The sequence below is a fragment of the Sus scrofa genome, chromosome 4 (genome assembly GCF_000003025.6).
Source record: "Sus scrofa isolate TJ Tabasco breed Duroc chromosome 4, Sscrofa11.1, whole genome shotgun sequence".
NCBI lineage: Eukaryota > Metazoa > Chordata > Mammalia > Artiodactyla > Suidae > Sus > Sus scrofa.
The window spans coordinates 129,524,193-129,549,195 of NC_010446.5; the positions used below are offsets into that span (position 1 = coordinate 129,524,193).

Consider the following 25,003-nt stretch of genomic DNA (forward strand, 5'->3'; position numbering starts at 1 on the left):
ACTGAGGCCAAGCCCCTCACGCAGTTGTCTTTGTCTAGCCTCACCGCCCTCTGATCTGTGCTGTCTCTTCCCAACACATGTCCAGGTTTCCCCATGAAGCTTACCCCCATGCTTTCAGATTTGTCAAGAACCAGGCACACAATTCTCTCACTGATCTTCAGCAATGAGAAGACGGGTGGCGGGGGTGGTGCTGCAATAGGCACCGTGCCCTTAAAATCCTCGGAATTGCTGATCACCTCCCAGGTGCTTCTGGAATCGCACTTTTTATTCTGAAGGCTTGGAGCTTCTCGGTTATGGTTTTTTTCATTACAGAACCTAGTGATCTAAAGGTTTAATAAGATTAAAAATGTTTTACATACAATCCAAATGTCCATCGACAGAGGATTGGATTCGGAAGATGTGGTATATATACACAATGGAATACTACTCAGCCATAAAAAAGGATGACATCATGCCATTTGCAGCAACATGGATGGAACTAGAGAATCTCATACTGAGTGAAATGAGCCAGAAAGACAAAGACAAATACCATATGATATCACTTATAACTGGAATCTAATATCCAGCACAAATGAACATCTCCTCAGAAAAGAAAATCATGGACTTGGAGAAGAGACTTGTGGTTGCCTGATGGGAGGGGGAGGGAGTGGGAGGGATCGGGAGCTTGGGCTTATCAGACACAACCTAGAATAGATTTATAAGGAGATCCTGCTGAATAGCATTGAGAACTATGTCTAGATACTCATGTCGCAACAGAAGAAAGGGTGGGGGAAAAAACTGTAACTGCAATGTATACATCTAAGGATGACCTGACCCCCTTGCTGTACAGTGGGAAAATAAAAAAAAAAATGTTTTACATATAACGCATTTAAAGATCTGAGTATACACTTGATAAAAATTAAGATGCTATGCACATTTTCTGTTTGTTGAGGGAAATATGATTCAGTGAGGAGTCAGTGCCATAGCAGTGCGGATTTTCAGTAGCAGTGATAGTAATAATCTTAGTAAGTAACACTGGGTGAGTGCTTGCTGTGTAGCTGCCAGGGGTAGTCCTGGTCACCTGCAGAGGTGTCTTATAAACATGAGGACCTGCCCTTCGACTGTAAACAGACAGTCTGAAGCGGTGATGGGCATACTTACAGAATCGATGCCTTGCATAAACATTATGGATGTCTTTTCAGTTTGGTGTTTATCAGGGAAGAACTGGCAGTCTTTTTCATACAGTTTCGTATTAGCATCAACTCTGCAAGTTCTAGTTACACAGTTGTTCTCTTGACATTTATAAACTCTGTTTATACCAGTGATATCTATGGAACACCTGAAAATATATGACATTTAGTCCTTGAAGCAACATAACCATTAACAGTTTTTAAAAATCTCCAGTGTTTCTCTTCATAATAATCCTTGTATAGAGGTTTTTATTCTCATTTGTGTACCATACCTATAATATTCTGACAGCAAAGTTTAAGGGTTTCTACCAGGGTAGTTATCTATTTTCCAAGAAATTGCAAAACAGTTTTTTTCCTTGTCTTTTTAGGGCCGCACCCATGGCATATGGAGGTTCCCAGGCTAGGGGTTGAAGCAGAGCTGTAGCTTCCGACCTACGCCACAGCCACAGCAATGCTGGATCTGAGCTGCGCCTATGACCTACACCAACAGCTCATGGCAACGCCAGATCCATAACCCACTGAGCGAGGCCTGGGGTTGAACCCGCATCTGCATGGATCCTAGTCCGCTTCGTTAACTGCTGAGCCATGACAGGAACTCAGCAAAGCACATTTTAAATGGGCCCTGAAATGGGTACAATGGCTGAGTTTTCTGCTTATATTAAAGCTGTTTGCCGTCTTGCTTAAACTCAGATGGGTGGAGGCACTCCTTTTAAGACATTTCTCCTGCTGGCTTTGAGGCAATAAATGCACTGTAGGTATCTGGAGAAAACTTGTGAAGTGTACAGCTGCAAACAGAGTGAGGTATCAGTAAGTTATAGAGCAAAGCATATTTTATTTTAATTTATTTTGCTTTTTAGGGCCACTCCCACGGCATATGGAGGTTCCCAGGTTAGGGGTCGAATAAGAGCTGCAGCTACCAGCCTACACCACAGTCATAGCAATGCAGGATTCGAGCTGCATCTGCAACCTATACCACAGCTCATGGCAATGCCAGATCCTTAACCTACCGAGCAAGACCAGGGATCAAACCCACAAGCTCATGGTTCCTAGTCAGATTCGCTTCCGCTGCACCATGACGGGAACTCCAGAGCAAAGCATATATTAGACACATGCTTTATTGTATGAAATTGGACACAGGTTGTAGTGATTACAGCAGATAGTCTGTGATATGAATATATCCAATTTTTAAAATATGTTTCCAGTTCAATTTCAGGAAGCAGTAATTATATTTCACTCAATCGTTTAGGGACTCTCCTAAACGAACCTGTCTATGCTTCTGTTACCTCCAAGCCCAGGGAATGTATGCTGTTATCTGTATTTACAGCCATGATGAATGTTCTGTAGCAGAGACTAGGTGTTTAAGGGTGATGTAGTGTAAACAAGTGTCAGCAATGTAATGCTCATTAAAATAATTGTCCTGGAGTTCCCGTCGTGGCGCGGCAGAAGCGAATCCGACTAAGAACCTTGAGGTTGCGGGTTCGATCCCAGCCTCTCTCATTGGGTTAAGGATCTGGCATTGCCTTGAGCTTGTGGTGTAGGTCGCAGACGCGGCTTGGATCTACCGTTGCTGCGGCTCTGGCGTGGGAACAGCTGATTAGACCTCTAGCCTGGGAACCTCCACATGCCGTGGGTGTGGCCCTAAAAAGACAAAAAGCAAAAACAAAAAAGTGTCCCGAAACTCATGAATGGCGCCTTCACTGAAATCATGTATCTTTCAACTTGCACATTTGTGGCAAGTCCTCAGCCCCAGTAGTGCTTCTAATATTGATGGCACTTAATTTAACTTTAAATGAACTCCCCCAACTATTCTCCTGTCTTGATCTCAGAACCAAGAGGATTGTCTGTTAACTACGATATTAGGTTGTATTTAAAAATGAAATTTAAATCTGAAGAAATTTGGCTCTTTGAAGTTGGCTGATTTCCTACTCATTTACTGCTACTTCTTACTCATTTTTCCTCATTCTTTTGTAGTGTAAATAATTTTGATCTCCTAGCATGTATTACAAACCTTTCTATAAAACACTAACTTCAGCACAAATGAGTTCTGGCAGTTGTGGTAGAAAGGTGTAAAAAATATGTCAGCTTGTCTACCAAACCCTCTTGAGGTTACATGTATTTTAAACGGTTTCTAAACATTTTCTAAAAAACCAGGAAATCATTGTTTAGTGCATTGCTTCTGTTACCTGCATTGAGGCGAAAATGAATACATGGCTTTTGAAAGAACTCAAACTAAGGAAAAGAAGAAATTAAAGCCTGCAGTAATTTAGGACGATTTAAATGGCCATGCCTTGTCGCTTCAATTTTCTTTGACTTCGCCATGTAGAAAGGCTCGTCATCATTGTACTCATCAAACACGCCCCAGCGGAGATGGGCCCACTCATGCACAAGTGCTCTGCCTGTGGGGAGATATTCCAAATATATGATTATAATTTGAAGGACAAAGTATATCTCATATTTTTAAAGGTATTTTTTTTCCTATTACAATAATTTTGATTTTAAATGACTGCCATCATTCACAACATCTTTATGTTACGTGACATTACATTATACCATAAAGCATATTATTTTTTATTCCACAGCCTGTTTAATCAACGAAACATTTCTAGAGTATTTCCTATGGCCCAGATAGACTGGGCTTGGGTATTTGCGGCTATATGGTAGGAGACTGACATCCACACTATAGTTAGACTGGGAGCCTCCTTCAGGTCAGGAAATACAATGTTTTTCTTCTGTGTCATTCATCCTTCCGTATATTCACCCAGTTTTTCAATTATTATTTTATTCATTCACCATGTTGCCTCTTCTGAGCTGTGTATCCTTTCTTAACCTTCAATTTCATGTCTGTAAAATGCATTTTTGTTGGAGGTGAAATTGTCCCAAAGTGGCTAAAACTGGTACCTGGGGTTAATAAATCTTAGATATTACAATGGTGTGTGTATCCTGTAAGCTCAATGCCTAACAACACAGGCAGATGTGTAGTACATGTGAGGTGTGAAAATATCATGGGGGGCATTAGGAAGAAAAGAGTCTAAAACGCCTCCTGAAGTGGGCGATACACAACGAGATGGAGAAAGGCTCCTCTAAGCCATGTGTGATTGTGGTGATGCTGAAGTGAACTGGCTCAAAGTGCTTAACCTCGAAGTAGCACTCACTGTATAGCAGTGCTATTAATTACGTATTTAGCACTGTCAATATGCCCGAAGATATGAAGAGGAGTAGCTTATAGTCCTTGACTCAGAGCTGCTTAGAGGCCAAGAGGTTAATTAACATTTTTCCCCAAAGAATCCAGGGTGAAGGGAAGGATGCAGGTAAATGAACAGAGTTGAAGGAAGAAGAAATAAGGAAAAAACAAAAGAGAGGTTTCGCTTTAGCGAAAATGAGGCCAAACTTTTGAGGAAAGGGAGGTGGAGATAAGGGAGGAAATACAGTGTGTTCTGTTACATGTTTCTGTAAAACAAATTAGCTCATGTAAGATTTGAAAACAGGAGGACGATGTAAGTATTATGCAGATTTTGTTTCGTCTTTTAGTCTTTGTTACGCAAGCTGTGGTCCTTGTGGACCACGGCAGGGACCCCTGGGAGCTCGTCAGAAACGAAGACTCTCAGGCTTGCTCTAGGCCTCATGAATCAAAATCTGAATATTAACAAGATCCCCCCATACGTCCTATACCTATTCAGTTTTAGAGGTACTGGTTTGAGTTTCCTAGGCAATGGGTGCCAGAAGAGTGAGTACATAATTACAACCTTTGCGATGGGAGAAAAAGTCCTATCAGCTGCTGTAATCGGAATTTAGTGGGTCAGGAGAAAATGTGAAGCTGCGCATACCTGCAGCTCGCTCTCTCTTTTGGGGCACGCCAGTGACATGCAGACGTTCCTGGGCCACAGGCTGAACCCACACCACAGCAGCAGTGACAAGGCCGGCCCTAACCACCACACTACCAGGGAGCTCCCGGAGCTCTCTCCTTATAGAGTTCTACTTGCAGACTTGCTTCATTCTCAGCTGACAGCAGTTGCCCCTCACGCATCTTAGTCTGCAGCTACCAGACTAAGGGTTTGATGTGGCAGTCTGGGTGCGCGGGTACACGATTGCTTCGAGTTTTGATATGGGAGTCTGTGTGCGCGTGCGCACGATTGCTTCGAGTTTTGATGTGGCAGTCTGTGTGCGCGTGTGCACGATTGCTTCGAGTTTTGATGTGGCAGTCTGTGTGCGCGTGTGCACGATTGCTTCGAGTTCCAGACCCCGTCATTGGAAATGCGTCCGTGGCCTCCTGCGTTTGTATCTCTCCTCGTGACTGCCGGCTTGGATGTCGTGTGTGTGGATGATTCCTTCCTTCCCTATATGTCTACCCTCATCAGGGAGCCGTCTCATGTTCCTTACTGCAGGTACATTTATTTTATTTTCAATGATTTTTAGTTTTTCCGTTACAGTTGATTTACAGTGTTCTGTCAATTTCTACTGTATAGCAAGGTGACCCAGTCATCTCACATTATCTCTGTCATGTTGCATCACAAGTGACCAGATATGCATCTGTTAACCCCAGACTCCTAGTCCATCCCACTCCCCCCTCCCCCCGCCCTTGGCAACCACAAGTCTCTTCTCCAAGTCCATGAGTTTCTTTTGCTTGGAAAATTTCATTTGTGCCATATATTAGATTCCATATATAAGTAATAGCATATAGTATTTTTCTCTCTCTTTCTGACTTACTTCACTTAGTATAAGAGTCTAGTTCCATCCATGTTGCTGCCAATGGGCACTATTTCATGTTTTTTTTTTTTTTTTTTTTTTTTTTTTTTTTTTTTTTTTTACAGCTGAGTAGCATCTTTGTCTTGTTCCTGATCTTAGCAGAAATGCTTTTAGTTTCTCACCATTGAGAATGAAGTTAGCTGTGGTTTGTTATTATGAGAAGAGGTAAAATGGTCATTGTATGCAGATGACATGATACTATATACATATAGAAAAGCCTAAGGACTCCACCCAAAAACTACTCAAACTGATCAACAAATTCAGCTAAATAGCAGGATACAAGATTAACAGTCAGAAATTGGTTACAATTATGATACTGACAATGAAATATTAGAAAAGAAGCCTCTCATTTGTAATTTTCTTGTTTCTGATTGTGGTGTATTCTTTTCCATCTAGAGAAGTTCCTTTAGTATTTGCTGTAAAGCTGGTTTAGTGATGCTGAATTCTCTTAGCTTTTGCTCATCTGTAAAGCTTTTGATTTCTTCTTCAAATCTGAATGAGAGCCTTACTGGGTAGAATAATCTTGGTTGGAGGTTTTTTCCTTTCATCACTTTAAGTATATCATGCCATTTCTTTCTGGCCTGTAGAGTTTATGCTGAAAAATCAGCTCATAATCTTATTGGGGTTCCCTTGTACGTTATTTGTGGCTTTCCCTAGCTGCTTTCAAAATTTTCCCTTTGTCTTTAATTTTTGGTCAGTTTGATTAATATGTGTCTCAGGATCTTCCCCTTTGGGTTGATTCTATATGGTAATTGTTATGCTTCCTGGATTTGACTGAGTTTTTCCTTTCCCATAGGAAGGAAGTTTTCAGATATTTTCTCTTCACATACATTCTCTGGCCCTTTCTCTTTCTCTTCGCCTTCTGGCATCCCTATAATGCAAATGTTGGTGCATTTAAAGTTGTCCCAGAGGTCTCATAGACTGTCCTTGTTCCTTTTCATTCTTTTGTCTTTATTCTGTTCTGCAGTCAGTGATTTCCAGCAGCCTGTCTTCCACCTTGCTTATTCATCCTGCCTCTTGTATTCTGCTATTGGTTCCTTCAAGTGAATCTTTTGTTTTTGTTATTATATTTTGCATCACTGCTTGTTTAATCTTTAAATCTTCTATTTCTTTGTTCAGTGTTTCTTGTAATTTATTAATCTTTGCCTTCAGTTTTTTTTCTGAGATCTTGGATCATCTTTAATATCATTACTCTGAAGTCTTTCTCATGTTTCTCTTTCCAGTTCATTTAGCTGATTTTCTGGGTTTTTATTGTGTGTTTTCATTTGGTTCATAATTCTCTGCCTTTTCATTTTGTATAGATTTTTAGTGTGGTCTCCTTTTTTGCAAACAATAGGGTTGTAGTCTCTCTTGCTTCTGATGTCTGCCCCCTTTGTGTCTAAAGTTGGTAGAGGGGCTTGCTGCAGGCTTCCTGATGGGAGGCACTGGTGCCTGCTCACTGGTGGGTGAAGTTGTTTATTGTCCCTATAGTGGGTGGAGCTTTGTCTCTGGATGTGATTGGGGGCAGCTGGGTGCCTAGGAAGACTTTAGGCAGCCTGTTTGTTGATGTGGGACTGTGTTCCTACCCTGTTTGTTGTTTGGCCTGGGGCTTCTCAGCCCTGCTGGGTGGGGTCAGATTTTCCCAAAATGGAAACCTCCAGGGGAACTCATGCAGATAAATAAGCCCAGGACCTCTGCCTCCAATGTCCTGCCGCACAATGAGCCACAGCCTCCTGGTACTTTCCCACCAGACCCTCTGAGACATGTATATATTTGGTCACACCAGCAACATGTGGAAGTTTCTGGGCCAGTGACTGAGCCCATGGCACAACAGCCACCTGAGCTGCTGCAGTGACAACTGCAGAATCTTTAACTCTCTGAGCCACAAGGGAACTCTCACTTTCACTTTTTAAAAAGTGTTTCAGCTCTATATGAGTGTATGTTGGTAGGCGTTGTGGCAGCAAAACACAACAGTGGAGAGGTTGACTGTGCGGTCTGAATCACTTCTTTTGGTACTCCTGTTGTTGTTGTAATTGTTGTTATAATTTGAATAGGTTTTTGAGAAATCCTTTTCTGGCCTTACTATTTCCAGAAACCTGTTGCTTTTCAGGTATACAGTTTGACAGAATGTGAATTTTTTTTTCCCTCATGAACACAGATATCACTGTATGGAAAAACTCCTGTCTGGGAGGAAGAAGGGAAAAAAAATGGGAAATAGCTGCAGTGGGGGCTTGAGAAGAGAACAAGGGTGCCCTTGGTGACATTGACTGAAATGACTGGAGAATAATTGGCTTTCAGGATTGGAGAGAATATCTTCTAGCAGGTGGGAAATGAAGGTGGACACGAGGTTGGAAGTAGAGAGGAAGTAGGTAGAGGCTCTTTTCCCAATGAAGGTCTCTCTCTTGTCTATTGGGATTGAAACCTAGAGAAAAGTGATGGAAGCCTTAGAATAGCTTCTATGTGGAATGAGAAGGGAGCTGAGAAAAGTACGTTCAAACACTATCGAGTAGCTTTGAGGGCTTCAGTGAGCTTTGGAAACATTTTCTTAAAACATATCAATTAGTTTTATAATTTTCTTTCACAATCTTGAAAATGTATTAATAGGAGCCAAAGAAACTGTGTGGAAATTCAGTTCAATGGCTAGTTGAGTAAAACTAAGGATAAGGTGAGGGAGTTGACACAACTGACTTCATTGGACATGCCAGGTAGGAAAGAAAGTGTATCTAGAAGGGCACAAAGGATTACGGTGCCAAGGAGAACAAATACAGTCAGACCAAAGTATAGGGAGAAGGAAGACTGGGCTGAGGTGGGGAGCAGGTCCAGGCAATGGCGAGGACCAGCTCTAGCTGACAGTTTGGCAGAAACGAGACTTTATGAATCGTCACTGAAGGGGCAGTGGAGTAGGAAGAGGTGATTCTGAGCTGTAAGGATGCAGGAAGGCTATTGAGTAGTGACGTGGGCTGGGCTCTCCTTTGACAACGATTTTCATTTTCCTCTGAAAAATAATGTCCTTTAGCTCATTTGAAACAATGGTCTTAACTTTTTAGATTTAAATAGGTGAAATTGCCATTTTAATAGGTAAAAAATGATCACTTATAGATAACTTCATTTGGTTCAAAGAATGGGTTGACTAATAGCAGCAGCTAACAGCCTGTGGGTGTTTTGTCTTGGCTAGGAGCTGTCATCTTGGCTCTTTTCAGCTTGTCATGCACCTGCCTTCCATGGAGGTGACATGTGATTGATTAATATCCAGCAGTGGAGAACTGAAAAATTAAAATCTAAAAAGTATTCCTTTTGAAAAACATTTATTATAGCTTTCCCATGTCCAAATTTCTGAAGACACTGAACTGAATATAATTAAAAGGATTATCTAGTTTAACATTCTCAATGATTCTTTAAGGTAGGAGCTCCTCTAGCCGGCATTTTTAGGAAATAAGCACAGAGGAGCTAGGTCCCTTGTCCAAGGTCACCCACAGCTGTAGGGGAGTCAGGATTTGACCCTCGGGACTCTGGCTTCAAGGCTTGTACACCAAACATAGATACAAAGCTGCTTATTGGTTGACGAAAATTCCTACCTGGTGGTCCAAATTCATTTTGCTTTTTTCCGAGTACAAAGTCGGGGGTGAAATGGATGTATTCTGCTTTTTCTCCACACGCGGTGAACTGCTTGGTATACGGCTCGTCTCTACCTGGGACGGTCGGTGGTGCAACGATGACATCAGCCTGCGAATGTTTCAAAAGATTTTTAAACCATCAGAATGGGAATGATAACATTTGTCTGAAAAACTCAGAAATGATTAATTTAGGTCAAAACTGAGCAGCAGCAGAGAAAGTATTTTTTTTTTAATTTTTAATTTTTTTATTTTCCCACTGTACAGCAAGGGGGTCAGGTTATCCTTACATGTATACATTACAATTACATTTTCCCCCCCACCCTTTGTTCTGTTTCAACATGGGTATCTAGACAAAGTTCTCAATGCTACTCAGCAGGATCTCCTTGTAAATCTATTCTAAGTTGTGTCTGATAAGCCCAAGCTCCCGATCCCTCCCACTCCCTCCCCCTCCCATCAGGCAACCACAAGTCTTTAGAGAAAGTATTTTTAAGAGAAACTTTTTGACTCTTACATGTTTGTAGCTTTCGTGTTTTGGCCTCTTGTATTGCGTGTTCTTCCAGCTCTCTGGAATTAATATTGATACATTTTTGAAAAAGAATCTTTTTTCTGTGGCTTCAAACAGAAACGTCGAAGCCGTAGTCACCATGTCCTATTATGACGGGAAAAAGAGGAGTGAGTAGGTTCAGGGAGGTGGAATAGATGAACGGGCATTCGTCACAGGCATTTCTTATCACTACACATTAACTCAAAAAAGCATCCGACTGGTGAGAAAGGTCTCTGATTCAAAATCCCAGCTTTGTCTCTTTTAGTCCAAAATCATGGCTTAATCCTGCACGTTTAACGGTTGTCAGTCTTACATAATCCTCTATCAAAGGCAAATACTTATGTTTGATGTTATAAGGAATTATTTAATAAGATAAAGGTATGGACTTTGGAAGTATCTAGACTTGGTTACAATGCTGGCTTTTAAACCTTGGCTGGTTTATATGACTTTGGATTTCAGTCTCCTTATCTCTTTAATGTACTGTTACCACCTGTCTTTGAGCCTGGCATAAAAGTGAAATAAGCTATAAAGTACTCTACACATAGGCAGTCATAAAACTCATTGACATTATTACTATCGTAATTTCTGGTACAGGACAGCCTTATCTGATGCACGCTGAGGAAACCAGATTTTAGGGGTGGGCTGTAGCAGAGGTTTTTCACTATGCTTTCACCTCCCAGAGAGGCAGCTCTGGTTTGGGAAGGAGAGAAATGGAAAAATTCACCGGAGAGGCAGAGCTTCTTGCTCTCCCATCAAGCTGCAAATAACATCACCTTACGTTGTGCGGTGTCCTGAGCCTCAAAAGACGATGATTGGTAGGAGAAATAGTTCCTCCATAGAGCCTGTTATCCAGCAGGGGAAACAGATGGATGAAAATTCTTTGCTAGTCTGTTCTCCATGGTCAAACCCACTGAATAATCGAGGAAAACTGGGCACTATGGCTGTGCTGGCCTCTTCATGTTGCTGGCAGCTTCAGCGTCTACAGTATTGTTTACTTCAGAGTAGATTTTCCTTCTCGATACTTCCTGACCTAACATAAACCCACAGTGGAATGCTTCTTCTTCAGGAATTCCAGGACAATCTCCCCTGTTCTCTGGGAAAGTCTAGTGTGCTCTTCATATATTGCAGAGATCATTAAACTGGGCTCACGGCAGGGGTCAGCCAGAATTCCAGGGCATTCTTCCCTGTTTTCTGGAAGATAGTCCAGTGTGCTCTTAATGTACAGAGATAATTAAATTGATTGGGCTCAGGGCAGGGTCAGAGTACAAAGAACTGAAGACCCAGAGGAATGACTATTACTAGGAAAAGGGCTTTAGGGAGCTCCCAAAGCATGTTCTCCCAAACACTTCTCAATTTATGGTAATTCTATATTTCCAAGTGCTCAAAACTGAAGTTTTCTGTGACACTGACTTGACCTCCATCCCTCCTCTACCCTACGCATCTGAGCTGTCAGCAAATTTCTCTGCGATGCTCTCAGGATATGTCTAGGATCACACCATGTTGTGATTTCTGCCACAATATGCCTGTCCCTAGTCACAATCACTTCACCTGCAACAGCTTCCTACCCGGTGTCCTCCTACACCTCTGTGCCGCGGCAGAGCTGGTGCAGGGTGGGACCTCTGTGCTGAAGCAGAGCTGGTTCAGGATGGGACCTCTGTGCCCCAGCAGAGCTGGTGCAGGGTGGGACCTCTGTGCCCCAGCAGAGCTGGTGCAGGGTGGGACCTCTGTGCTGAAGCAGAGCTGGTGCAGGATGGGACCTCTCTGCCCCAGCAGAGCTAGGGCATGATGGGACCTCTGTGCTGAAGCAGAGCTGGTGCAGGGTGGGACCTCTGTGCTACAGCAGAGCTGGTGCAGGGTGGGACCTCTGTGCCCCAGCAGAGCTGGTGAAGGGTGGGACCTCTGTGCCCCAGCAGAGCTGGTGAAGGGTGGGACCTCTGTGCTGAAGCAGAGCTGGTGCAGGATGGGACCTCTCTGCCCCAGCAGAGCTAGGGCATGATGGGACCTCTGTGCCATAGCAGAGCTGGTGCAGGAGGGACCTCTGTGCCACAGCAGAGCTGGTACAGGACGGGTGACAAGAAAAGCCCCCTGCAGAGTTTCCTCAGCACTGCCGCCCCAGTGACCCCAGAACAGTCATGAGCACACCTCTCCTCTGCTCAGAGCCTTGTATGGATTCTCATCTCGCTCGGAGTGAAAGTCCAGATCTTTCCAGTGGTCTGGGACCTGCTGCCTTTCCCCCTTTAGCTCTCCCCAGCCTTCCTCCTGCCCATTCACTGTTGCTTCTTGGTCACATCAAGCATGAGGTCCCCTCCATGCCACTGCACCTGCTGTCCCCCGCCCCCCAGGTCTCCGTGGCCCTTCCCTCACGCACCTCGGGCCTCCGTCAATGTCACGTCCACAGTGAGGCCTCCCCTGATACCCCGCGGGAGACGGTAACACACATTGTCCCATCCAGCCCTGCCAGCCCTGCCCATCCCCTCGCTGACTTATTCCACTGCCTAGCAGCTCACTACCCCTGACCTGCTCTGCAGTGGCACGCTCCTGGTACCTCTGTAATCTGGAAAGAATGTGTGCTCAGCAGATCAGGGCCCTGGAAAAATCCCTGCTCCTTCTCCTGGCATGCCATGAGCAAGCCTTCAGTAAACAACTGTTTAAAGAGCAGACGGGTTCAACTGCCGATTCACAGGCAGAGAAACTGAGGATCGGGAGGTCCCTGCGCCTTTTGGGCTTTGGTCCTGTGGTGAGACAGGGTAGAACCCCGTCTGAAACCCTTGCTTCTCACTGCCCAGTCCTGCATCGTCCTCACTGCCCATGCTGCTTTTAGACTTCTGGAGACATTTCCATTGCAGTCATTAGCTACTAACTTGTCTTCTTCTCTGCAGTTCAAACCAGAGAACTCCATTCCTTCCTTACCTTTATCTCTGTGATGAGTGTTTCATCTTCTGGCACAGCAGGGTCTATAGCAATGAGGACGCCCTCGTAGCCATTGGCGTTCAGCTGAACCAAGGAAGTTCGGGACCCTTGCAGCAGGTGTAGGACCAAGAGGAGGACAGAGCTGAAGAAACCCATCCTCCCTCTTGAGTCGTCCTGGCCCAGGGCTGGCTTGTTCAAGAGGCTTTTCTTTCTCACCCCTCTCTTTCTCTCCCTCCCCCCCTCTCTTTATGAGTATATATGTATATATTTTATCACGGTTGGCTGATTATGGGGTATTGACTGCACAAAGGTCAGTGTTGTGTCTGTGGGAGAATACTTGGGTTGCAGGAACACAGTGGTTTCATTGCATGTTACTGTAAAAATGGTCAAGAAACATGCTAGAAATAAGATTTTTTTCATAAAACAATTTGTGTCTTTTCTTATTGGGATACATTTTCAATACTTTATACTTCTGGTTAATTTTCTGAGTATAGACAAATGCTTAGTACTTTCCATAGCAAGCTATGTGAAAATTAATAAAAATTTGTAATGAAATTGATAGAAACAGAAATGACAGTGGTGTTCCTCAATTTTACAAAGTGGTTTTACTGGTAAATTATCTACCGAGAGTATAAATATTGGATCATTATGTAAGACTATTCAACGTAAATTATACCAAATTGTGTAATTTGGCTTAGAGACTTCAATGAAAAAACAATTTTTAATTGAAGTATAGTTGATTTACAACACTGTGTTAGTTTCAGATGTACCGCATAGTGATTCAGTGTTTTTTTCAGATTAGATTCCACTTTAGGTTATTACAGGATAATGGGTGTACTTTCCTGTGCTCTATAGTGTATCCTTACTGCTTACCTTTTCATACACAGTAATTTGTATCTGTTAATCCCATAACCCTAGTTTGTCCCTCTCCTCTCTCTCTCTGCTTTGGTAACCACAAGTTTATTTTCCATTTCTAAGTCTGTTTCTGTTTCATGTTATACTAATTTGTATATTATTTTGATTTCACATATAAATGATATATCATATTGTCTTTGCCTGAATTACTTCAAAAAGTATAGTATTTTCTAGGTCCATCAATGTTGCTGCACATGGCATTATTTCATTATTTTTAACAGCTGAGTAATATTCCGTTATGTGTGTGTATACACACATGCACACACACATTCTACATCTTCTTTTTAAAATTTTTTATTTTAATTTTTGTTAAAGAATAGTTGATTTGCAATGTTGTGCCACTTTCTACTGTATACTAAAGTGACTCAGTCATACATATATTCATTCTTTTTTTAAAATATTATTTTCCATGATGGTCCCTCCCAGGAGATTGTATATGTAATATGTCTTCTTAATCCAGTTGTCTGTTGATGGGCACTTGGGTTTCTTCTGTGTCTTTCATACTGTTTTCCTTGGTGGCTGCACCAAATTACATTTGCGCCAACAGTGTAGGAGGGTTCCCTTTGCTCCACTTCCTCTCTGATATTTGTTATTTGCAGACTTTTTGGTGATGGGCATCCTGACCAGTGTGAGATGGTACCTCATTGTGCTTTTGATTTATGTTTCCCTGATGATTAGTGATGCTGAGCATCCTCTCACATATCTGTTAGCTATCTGGATGTCTTTTTTGGAAAAATGTCTATTCAAGTCCTCTGGCCTGTTTTTGTCTTTTTTTTTTCTTTTAGGGCTGCACCCCTGGCATATGGAAGTTCCCAGGATAGGGGTCAAAAATCATCAGAGCTACAGCTGCTGGCCTACGCCACAGCCACAGCAATGCTAGACCTGAGCCTCATCTGTGACTACACCACAGCTCACGGCAATGCCAGATCTTTAACCCACTGAGTGAGGCCAAGGATCAATGGATCCACAGTATGGATACTAAAAATAGATACTCTTGGGTTTACAACCCACTGAGCCACAGTGGGAACTGCCATTTTTTTTTTTTTGCATTTTTTTATATTGAGTGTACAAACTGTTTGTATATTTTGAATATATCCTTATTGGTCATATCCCTTGAAAATACTTTCTCCCATTTTGCAGGCTATCTTTTTATTGTGTTGATGGTTTCCTTTGCTATGCAAAAGCTTTTAAGTTTAATTAAACCCTATTTTAAAATTTCTGTTTTCATTTCTTTTGACTTAGGAGACTAATCAAAGAAAATGTTGTTATGATTTACGTAAAAGAATATTTTGCCTGTTCTAGAAGTTTTATGCTTTTTGGTCTTACATTTAGGTCTTTAAACCAGTTTGTTTTTGTATATAATGTGTGGGATGTTCTAATCTCATTGTTTTACACGGGGCCATCTGGTCTTCACAGCACTACTTGTTGAAGAGGTTGTCTTCTCCATTGTATATTCTTGCCTCCATTGTTATAAGTTAATTGAGCATGGATACATGGGTTTATTTCTGGGCTCTGTGTTCTGTTCCATTGATCCATGTTTTTGTGCTAGTACCATGCTGTGTTGATTATGGTATCTTTGTAGTAAAGCCTGTAGTCTGGGAGGGTTATACCTCAAGCTTTGTTCTTTTTTCTCAGGATTGTTCTAGCAGTTCAAGATCTTTTGTGGTTCTATCTAAATTTTAGGATTCTTCATTATAGGTTTTTTTTTCTAACCAAAAAGTGTCCTTGGTATTTTGATTAAATTGTAGGTTTCTTTGGATAGTATATCCATTTAAGTAATATGAATTATTCCAATCCAAGAGCATGGAATACCTTTCCATTTCTTTGAATCATCTTCAGTTTCCTTTATCAATGTTTTATAATTTTCAGAGTATAGTTCTTCCACCTCTTTGATTAAGTTTATTGCTTGGTATTTTATTCTTTTCAATGCAATTTAAATGGAATTGGACCCTTGCTTTCTCTTTCTTCTGTTTCATTATTAATGTTTAGAACAGCAACATTTTTCTGTATATTAGTCTTGTATCATGTTACCCTGCTGATTTTTTATTTAATTCTAGTAGTTTTGGGATGGAGTCTATACAGTTCTTTATATGAAGTATCATATCATCACAAATAGGGATGGTTTCACCTTTTCTAATTTGATTACTTTCATATTTTTTTCTTATCTGATTGCTCTGACCAGGACTTCCAATACTATGCTAAATAGAAGCAATAAGAGTGGGTGTCATTGTCTTGTTTCTGAATTTAACAGCAGATCTTTCAGCTTTTCACCATTTATTATTATGTCGGCTGTGGGCTTGTTATAAATGGCCTGTATTATGTTGGGATATGTTTCCCATATACTCACTCTGATGAGAATTTTTATCACGAACAGATGTTGAATGCTTTTTCTGTATCTATTGAGATTATCATGTATTTTTTTGTACTTTTTAAAAATTAATGTGGGGAGTTCCCATTGTGGCTCAGCAGGTTAGGAACCTGACTAGTTAGTATCCATGAGGATGCAGGTTTGATCCCTCACCTTGCCCAGTGGGTTAAGGATCTGTGTTGCCATGAACAGTGTGTAGGTTACAGACATGGCTTGGATCCCACGTTGCTGTGGCTGTGGCTGTGGCTGTGGTGTGGACCAGTAGCTACAACTTCAATTTATCCCCTAGCCTAGGAACTTCCTTATGCCACAGGTGCAGCCCTAAAAAGGAAAAAAAAATTAATGTGGTATATCACATTGATTGATGTGCATATGTTGAACCAACACTGTGACTCTAGAATAAATCTATCTTTGTCATGAGGTATGATGATTTTTATATATTGTTGAGTTTGGTTTGCTAATACTTTTGGAGGATTTTTGCACCTGTAGTCAACAAAGATAATTTTGGCCTGTTAATTTTATTTTTTGTAGTGTCTTTGTCTGGTTTTGGTATCTGGGTAATGGTTTCCTTATGGAATGAATTTGGGATCTCTTCACTTTAAGAATAGTTTGAGAAGGTTGGGCATAAGTTCTTCTTTATGTGTTTGGTAGACTACCCCCGTGAAGCTGTGTGGGCTGGGACTTTTGTTTGTAGGAAGTTTATTTATTTATTTTCTCTCTTTTTTTCCTTGTCTCTTTTTATTTTTATTTATTTTTTCTTTTTTAAGTGGCTGCACCTGTGGCATAGGGAAGTTCCCGAGCCAGGGGTTGAGCCACAGCCACTGTAGAAGCAACACTGAGTAGTTAAGCTGCAAGCCACATAGGAAGTCTGTAGGAAGCTTTTTAAAATTACAGATTCTATTATACTTCTGGTGATTGGTCTTTTCAAATTATCTGCTGCTTCTTCACTCAGTGTCGGCAGGCTGTATGTTTCTAGAAATTTGGCCATTTTTTCTATTTTCAAATATGTTTGTTGGCATATAACTTTCACAGTATCCTCTTGTGATATTTTGTATCTCTGTGATATCAGTTGTTGCCTCCTTCACTTTTTATTTTGTTTATTTGAGTCCTCTCCCTGTTCTTCTTTGTGAGCCTGGATAAATGGTAATCAGTTTTTTTTTTTTTTTACCTTTTCAAAAATAAATATCTCCTGGTCATTGGCATTTTCTATTGGTTTTATTTGTTTTTGTTGTTGTTTTTTATCTCCTAAGTGAAAGAATTATAAAGGCTTTGGTAAAATAAGGAAGATAGGATAGAATTGAATTATTAGAATGAATTAAAAAATCCTATCCAGTGAAGAAATAATAGAAAATTTATTTTACAATTTTTGTTGTATAAATACTATGAAAACCTATAACGTTTTTATGCGTTGACACGAACATCAAAAAAATACAGCAGTTTGCTGGTTGTCATAGTTTCTAGTTCCCTTTAAAGAGATCTGCGCTACTGTAGATACCCACTCGTAACTCCTTCAGTGTTTCATGACCTCCTTTTGGAACTTGGTGTCTGTTAGACTGCAGAGGTCCGTTTCATTGTTTGCTCCCTCAGAGTAATTCTCCTGTTCTTTTACCTGGGAATGGTTCCTGTGCGTCGTCATTTTGCTTATATTTTTCTTATTCTGTGAGCTTAGGGAAAACAAATGTCTACTATAGTCTTGGTGGGCTATTTATATGCCTGAGCATCCCTGGATAACTTGTGAGGGCTTACTGTTTTTTTGTGATGTAAGGGCTGCTCTAGGTTTGGATGCTTGCTCTGTCTTTCCTCAGGTTGTACAGGCTGTTATCTCCTTGATAGGGAGGGGGTGTGCAGGTGGCAATAGCAGGTCATGTGTGTTCCCCAGGGGTGAGGGCAACAAGTGGCGCTTGGTTGCAGGGCCCTCAGTGGTGATGACCCCTGGGGTGTTGAAGGCCACAGGGGTTCCTGCTCATGGGACACTCAGTGGTGGTCGGCCACGCCCACCTCAGGAGTCCAAGATGGGGCTCCCATCCCCATAGCCCATGGAAGAGGAACCCAGACGCCGGAAGAAGCCCACAGGTGCACAGAGAAGGAAATTCCCCGGGCAGTCCCTCCTCCCCCTCCCCAACCGTGGCACCTTGCTTCTTCTGCAGACCCAGGCCTCCTCCTGTGCTCCCCTGGCTGTGGTGCACTGCTCCACGGCCCTTAGGCTGCCTTTTTAAAAAATTATTTCTCAAATGAATTTAACACATCTGTAGTTATATATTGATCATCACAATCTGATTTCACAGGATTTCTATCCCACAACCCAAGCACATCCCCCCATTCCCCAAACTGTCTCCTTCAAAGACCATAAGTTTTTCAATGTCTGTGAGTCAGCATCTGTTCTGCAAAGAAGTTCCGTCTGTCCTTTTTTCAGATTCCACATGTCAGTGAAAGCATTTGATGCTGGTGTCTCATTGTATGGCTGACTTCATTTAGCATGATAGTTTCTAGGTCCATCCATGTTGCTAAAAATGCTGGTATTTCACTCCTTTTAATGGCTGAGTAATATTCCATGGTGTATATGTACCACATCTTCTCAATCCACTCCTCTGTCGATGGACATTTAGGTTGTTTCCATGTCTTGGCTATTGAAAATAGTGCTGCAATGAACATCAGAGTACATGTATCTTTGTGAGTTGTGGTTTTCTCTGGATCGATGCCCAGGAGTGGGATTGCTAGATCAAATGGTCCTATGTTTAGTTTTCTGAGGCATCTCCATACTGTTTTCCACAGTGGTTGCACCAATTTTCAATCCCACCAACAGTGTACTAGGGTTCCTTTGTCTCCACACCCTTTCTAGAACTTCTTGTTGGTAGACTTTTGGATGATGGCCATTCTGGCTGGTGTAAGGTGGTACCTCATCCTGGTTTTGATTTGCATTTCTCTAATAACGAGTGGTGTTGAACATCTCTTCATGTGTTTTTTGGCCATCTGTATGTCTTCTTTGGAGAATTGTCTGTTTAGATCTTCTGCCCATTTTTGGATGGGGTTGTTTGTTTTTTTGGTATGGAGCTACAGAAAGTGTTTATAAATTTTGGAGATGAATCCCTTGTCCGTTGATTCACTTGCAAAGATTTTCTCCCATTCTGTGGGTTGTCGTTTTGTGTTGTTTAGGGTTTCCTTTGCTGTGCAGAAACTTTTCAGTTTGATTAGGTCCCATTTGTTTATTTTTGTTTTTATTGTCAATACTCTGATAGGTGGATCTGAGAAGATGTTGCTGTTGTTTATGTCAGAGAGTGTTTGGCCTGTGTTTTCCTCTAAGAGTTTGATAGTGTCTGGTCTTCTATCTAGGTGTTTAATCCATTTGGAGTTTGTTTTTGTGTATGGTGTTAGGGAGTGTTCTAATTTCATTCTTTTGCATGTAGCTGTCCAGTTTTCCCAGCACCACTTATTGAACAAGCTTTCCTTTCTCCATTGTATATTCTTGCCTCCTTTGTTATAGAATAGTTGGCTGTAGGTGTGTGGGTTGAATTCTGGGCTTTCTATCCTGTTCCACTAATCTCTATTTCTGTCTTTCTGCCAGTATCATATGGTTTTGATGACTGTTGCATTGTGGTATAGTCTGAAGTCTGGGAGCCTGATTCCTCCAGCTCCATTTTTCTTTTTCAGGATGTCTCTGGCTATTCTGGGTCTTTTGTGCTTCCAAACAAACTTCAAAATATTTTGTTTGAGTTCTGTGAAAAATGGCCTTGGTAATTTGATAGGGATTGCATTGAATCTGTAGATTGCCTTAGGTAGTATAGTCATTTTGATAATATTAACTCTTCCAATGCACGAGCATGGTATCTCTTTCCATCTATTTGTGTCATCTTTGATTTCTTTCATCAGTGTCTTATAGTTTTCAGAGTACAGGTCTTTTGTCTCTTTAGGTAGGTTTACTCCTAGGTATTTTATTCTTTTGGATGCACTGGTAAACGGGATTGCTTCCCTAATTTCTCTCTCTGCTCTTTCATTGTTAGTGTATAGAAATGCCGTCGATTTCTGTGTATTAATTTTGAATCCTGCGACTTTGCCAAATTCATGGATGAGCTCTAACAGTTTTCTGGTAGAGTCTTTAGGGTTCTCTAGGTATAGTATAATGTCATCTGCAAATAGTGATAGTTTTCCTTCTCCCTTTCCAATTTGGATTCCTTTGATCTCTTTTACTTCTCTGATTGCTGTGGCTAGGACTTCCAGAACTATGTTGAAGAGTAGTAGCGAGAGTGGACATCCTTGTCTTATTCCTGATCTCAGCAGGAATCCTTTCAGCTTTTCACCATTGAGAATGATGTTTGCTGTGGGTTTGCTATATATGGCCTTCATTACGTTGAGGTAGGTTCCTGCTATGCCCACTTTCTGACGGGTTTTTATCAGAAATGGGTGTTGGCATGAAAAAATGCTCAACATCGCTGATTATAAGAGAAATGCAAATCAAAACTACCATGAGATACCACCTCACACCAGTCAGAATGGCCATCATTAATAAATCCACAAATAACAAGTGCTGGAGGGGCTGTGGAGAAAAGGGAACCCTCCTGCACTGCTGGTGGGAATGTCAACTGGTACAGCCACTATGGAGAACAGTTTGGAGATACCTTAGAAATCTATACATAGAACTTCCATATGACCCCGCAATCCCACTCTTGGGCATCTATCCGGACAAAACTCTACTTAAAAGAGACACATGCACCTGCATGTTCATTCAGCACTATTCACAATAGCCAGGACATGGAAACAATCCAAATGTCCATTGACAGATGATTGGATTCGGAAGATGTGGTATATATACACAATGGAATAGTACTCAGCCATAAAAAAGGATGACATAATGCCATTTGTAGCAACATGGATGGAACTAGAGAATCTCATACTGAGTGAAATGAGCCAGAAAGACAAAGACAAATACCATATGATATCACTTATAACTGGAATCTAATATCCAGCACAAATGAACATCTCCTCAGAAAAGAAAATCATGGACTTGGAGAATAGACTTGTGGCTGCCTGATGGGAGGGGGAGGGAGTGGGAGGGATCGGGAGCTTGGGCTTATCAGACACAACTTAGAATAGATTTACAAGGAGATCCTGCTGAATAGCATTGAGAACTATGTCTAGATACTCATGTTGCAACAGAAGAAAGGGTGGGGGAAAACTGTAATTGCAATGTATACATGTAAGGATAACCTGACCCCCTTGCTGTACAGTGGGAAAATTAAAAAAAAATATTAAAGAAAAAGAAAGAAATGGGTGTTGGATTTTGTCAAAGGCTTTTTCCACGTCTATTAAGAGGATCATATGGTTTTTATTCTTCAGTTTGTTAATGTGGTATATCACACTGATGTATTTGCATATATTGGAAAATTCTTGCATCCTTGAGATAAGTCCCTCTTAGTCATGGTGTATGATCCCTTAGTATCTTGTTGGATTCAGTTTGCTAATATTTTGTTGAGGATTTTTGCATCGATGTTCATCAGTGAAATTGGCCTGTAGTTTTCTTTTTTTGTGGAGTCTTTGTCTGGTTTTGGTATCGGGGTGATGGTAGCCTCATAGAATGAGTTTGGGATTATCCCTTCCTCTGCAATTTTTTGAAATAGTTTCAGAAGGAGAGGTGTTAGCTCTTCTCTAAATGTTTGATAGAATTTGCCTGTGAAGCCATCTGGTCCTGGACTTTTGTTTGTTGGAAGTTTTTTAATCACAGTTTCAATTTCAGTTCTGGTGATGGGTCCATTCATCTTTTCTAATTCATCTTGGTTTAGTCTTGGAAGATTGTACTTTTCTAAGAGTTTGTCCATTTCTTCTAGGTTTTCCATTTTATTGGCATATAGTTGCATATAGTAGTCTCTTATGATCCTTTGTATTTCTGTATGTCTGTTGTTACTTCTCCGTTTTCATTTCTAATTTTATTGATTTGCATCCTCTCTCTTTTTTTTTTTTGATAAGTTTGGCTAAGGGTTTATCAAATTTGTTGATCTTTTCAAAGAACCAGCTTTTTGTTTCATTGATCTTTTCTATAGTTTTATTTGCTTCTATTTCATTGATTTCTGTTCTGATCTTTATGATTCCTTTCCTTCTATTAACTTTAGATCTTGTCTATTCTTCTCTCTTGAGCTGCTTTAGATGTAAAGTTTGCTTGTTTATTTGAGCTTTTTCTTGTTTCCTGAGGTGGGCTTGTATTGCTATAAACTTTCCTCTTAGAATGGCTTTTGCTGCATCCCAAAGGTTTTGGAGTGTCATATCTTTGTTGTCATTTGCTTATAGGTATTTTTAAATTTCCTCTTTGATTTCTTCAGTGATCCATTGGTTGTTTAGTAGCATGTTGTTGAGTCTCCACGTGTTTGTGTTTTTTGCGGTTTTTTCCTTGTTGTTGATTTCCAGTCATACAGCGTTGTGGTCAGAAAAGATGCTTGATATGATTTCAATTTTCTTAAAGTTATCAAGGTGGATTTGTAGCTCAGGATGTGATCAATCTTAGAGAATATTCCATGTGCACTTGAGAAGAATGTGTATTCTGTTGCTTTTGGATGGAATGTCCTATAAATATCTATTAAGTCCATCTGGTCTAATGCTTCATTCAGGGCCTGTGTTTCCTTATTGATTTTCTGGCTGGATGATCTGTCCATTGCTGTAAGTGGGGTGTTAATGTCCCCCACTATTATTGTGTTATTGTCAATTTGTCCTTTTAAGGTTGTTATCTGTTGCCTTATATATTGTGGTGAACCTGTGTTGGGTGCGTAGATATTTAAAATTGTTATATCTTCTTCTTGGATTGATCCTTTGATCATTATGTAATGTCCTTCTTTGTCCCTTAAAATATTCTTCATTTTAAAGTCTATTTTTTCTGTTATGAGTATTGCTTACTCTAGCTTTCTTTGGTCCCTGTTTGCATGAAACATTTTCTTCCATCCTCTCACTTTCAATTTGTATGTGTCCCTAGAAGTGAAATGGGTCTCTTGAAAACAGCACATATATGGGTCTTGTTTTTTATCCATTCAGCCAGTCTATGTCTTTTGGTTGGGGCATTTAGTCCATTAATATTTAGGGTAATTATTGATATGTATGTTCTTATTGCCATTTTATTAATTGCTTTGGATTTGTTTTTGTTGCTCTTTTTTCTTCCCTTCTTTTCTTGTTCTCTCCTCTTCTGGTTTGATGACTATCTTTAGTGTTGTATTTGAGTTTATTTTTCTTAGTTGTTTGTGTATCAATTGTAGATTTTTGGTTTGCAGTTATTCTGAGGTTTTGATATGAGTCTATATGTATATGAGATTGTTTTATGTTGTTGTTCTCTTAATTGCAAGTTCATCTCAAGTGTTCTGCATTTGTACCCACCTCTTCTCATGCTTTCTGAATTGGTGGAATAATTGTGCAGGCATGATTTCTTATCTTTACTGTATACATATATATATATATATTTCTTATCTTTATATATATATATATCTTTACTGTATATATATATATCTTTACTGGTGAGCCGTGTCATTTGTGGCATTTTTGTTTCCTGTTGCTGTCTTTTCTTTTCTGCCTAGAGAAGTTCCTTTAGTATTTGTTGTAAGGCTGGTTTAATGTTGCTGAATTCGCTCAGCTTTTGCTTATCTGTGAAGGTTTTGATTTCTCCTTCAAATCTGAATGAGAGGGAGTTCCCGTAGTGGCTCAGTGGTTAACGAATCCGACTAGGAACCATGAGGTTGTGGGTTTGATCCCTGGCCTTGATCAGTGGGTTAAGGATCCGGCGTTGCTGTGAGCTGTGGTGTGGGTCGAAGATGCAGCTTGGATCCCATGCTGCTGTGACTCTGGCCTAGGGCGGCGGCTAAAGCTCTGATTAGACCCCTAGCCTGGGAACCTCCACATGCCACAGGAGCTGCTCAAGAAAAGGCAAAAAGACAAAAAAAAAAAAAATCTGAATGAGAGCCTTGTTGGGTAAAGTAATCTTGGTTGGAGGTTTTTTCCTTTCATCACATTAAGTATATCATGCCACTCCCTTCTGGACTGCAGAGTTTCTGCTGAAAAATCTGCCAATAACCTTATTGGGGTTCCCTTGTATGTTATATGTTTCTTTTCCCTAACTGCTTTCAAGATTTTCTCTTTGTCTTTAATTTTGGTCAATTTGATTAATATGTGTCTCAGTGTATTCCTCCTTGGGTTTATTTTATATGGTACTCGTTGTGCTTCCTGGATTTGAGTGAGTGGTTCCTTTCCCATGTTAGGGAATTTTTCGGCTATTATCTCTTGGAATATTTTTTCTGTCCCCTTCTCTCTCTCTTCTCCTTCTGGCACCCCTATAATATGGATGTTGGTGCATTTAACATTGTCCCAGAGTTCCCTGAGACTCTCTTCATTTGTTTTCAATCTTTTTTCTCTTTTCTGTTCTGCATCCGTAATTTCCACTAATCTGTCCTCCACCTCGCTTATTCGTTCTTCTGCCTCCTGTATTCTGCTGTTAGCTGCTTCTAGTGAGTTTTTTATTTCAGTTATTGTATTTTGCATCTCTTCTTGTTTAAGTTTTATATCTTGTATCTCTTTGGTCAGTGTTTCCTGCAAGTTATCCATCTTTGCCTCCAGGTTATTTGCAATGTCTTGCCTCATCTTCAGCATCAACAGTCTAAAGTCTTTTTCCTGGAGGCTGAGAATCTCCTCATCACTTAGCTGATTTTCTGGGGTTTTTCCTTTCTCCCTCATCTGAGTTATAGTCCTCTGTATTTTCATTTTTGTAGGTTTTTGGTGTGACCTTTTTACAGATAATAGA

General features: G+C 40.7%; 2 protein-coding genes across 6 annotated transcripts in view; one reads left to right on the forward strand and one right to left on the reverse strand.

Annotated features, from left to right (window-relative positions):
- LOC100512780 (calcium-activated chloride channel regulator 4-like) overlaps positions 1-13,207 on the reverse strand; it is a 45,807-nt gene extending 32,600 nt beyond the window's left edge. Inside the window, exons 1-6 of the mRNA XM_003125934.5 lie at positions 12,960-13,207; positions 10,017-10,154; positions 9,467-9,614; positions 3,457-3,565; positions 1,141-1,318; positions 105-323 (exon numbers count right to left, since the gene is read on the reverse strand). Coding sequence (XP_003125982.3) covers positions 105-323; positions 1,141-1,318; positions 3,457-3,565; positions 9,467-9,614; positions 10,017-10,154; positions 12,960-13,115 — 948 coding nt within the window. The 5' untranslated portion in view covers positions 13,116-13,207. The remainder of the gene's footprint in view (positions 1-104; positions 324-1,140; positions 1,319-3,456; positions 3,566-9,466; positions 9,615-10,016; positions 10,155-12,959) is intronic.
- Positions 1-25,003, forward strand: part of ODF2L (outer dense fiber of sperm tails 2 like) — a 409,562-nt gene that overhangs the window by 128,142 nt on the left and 256,417 nt on the right. The window lies entirely within an intron of this gene.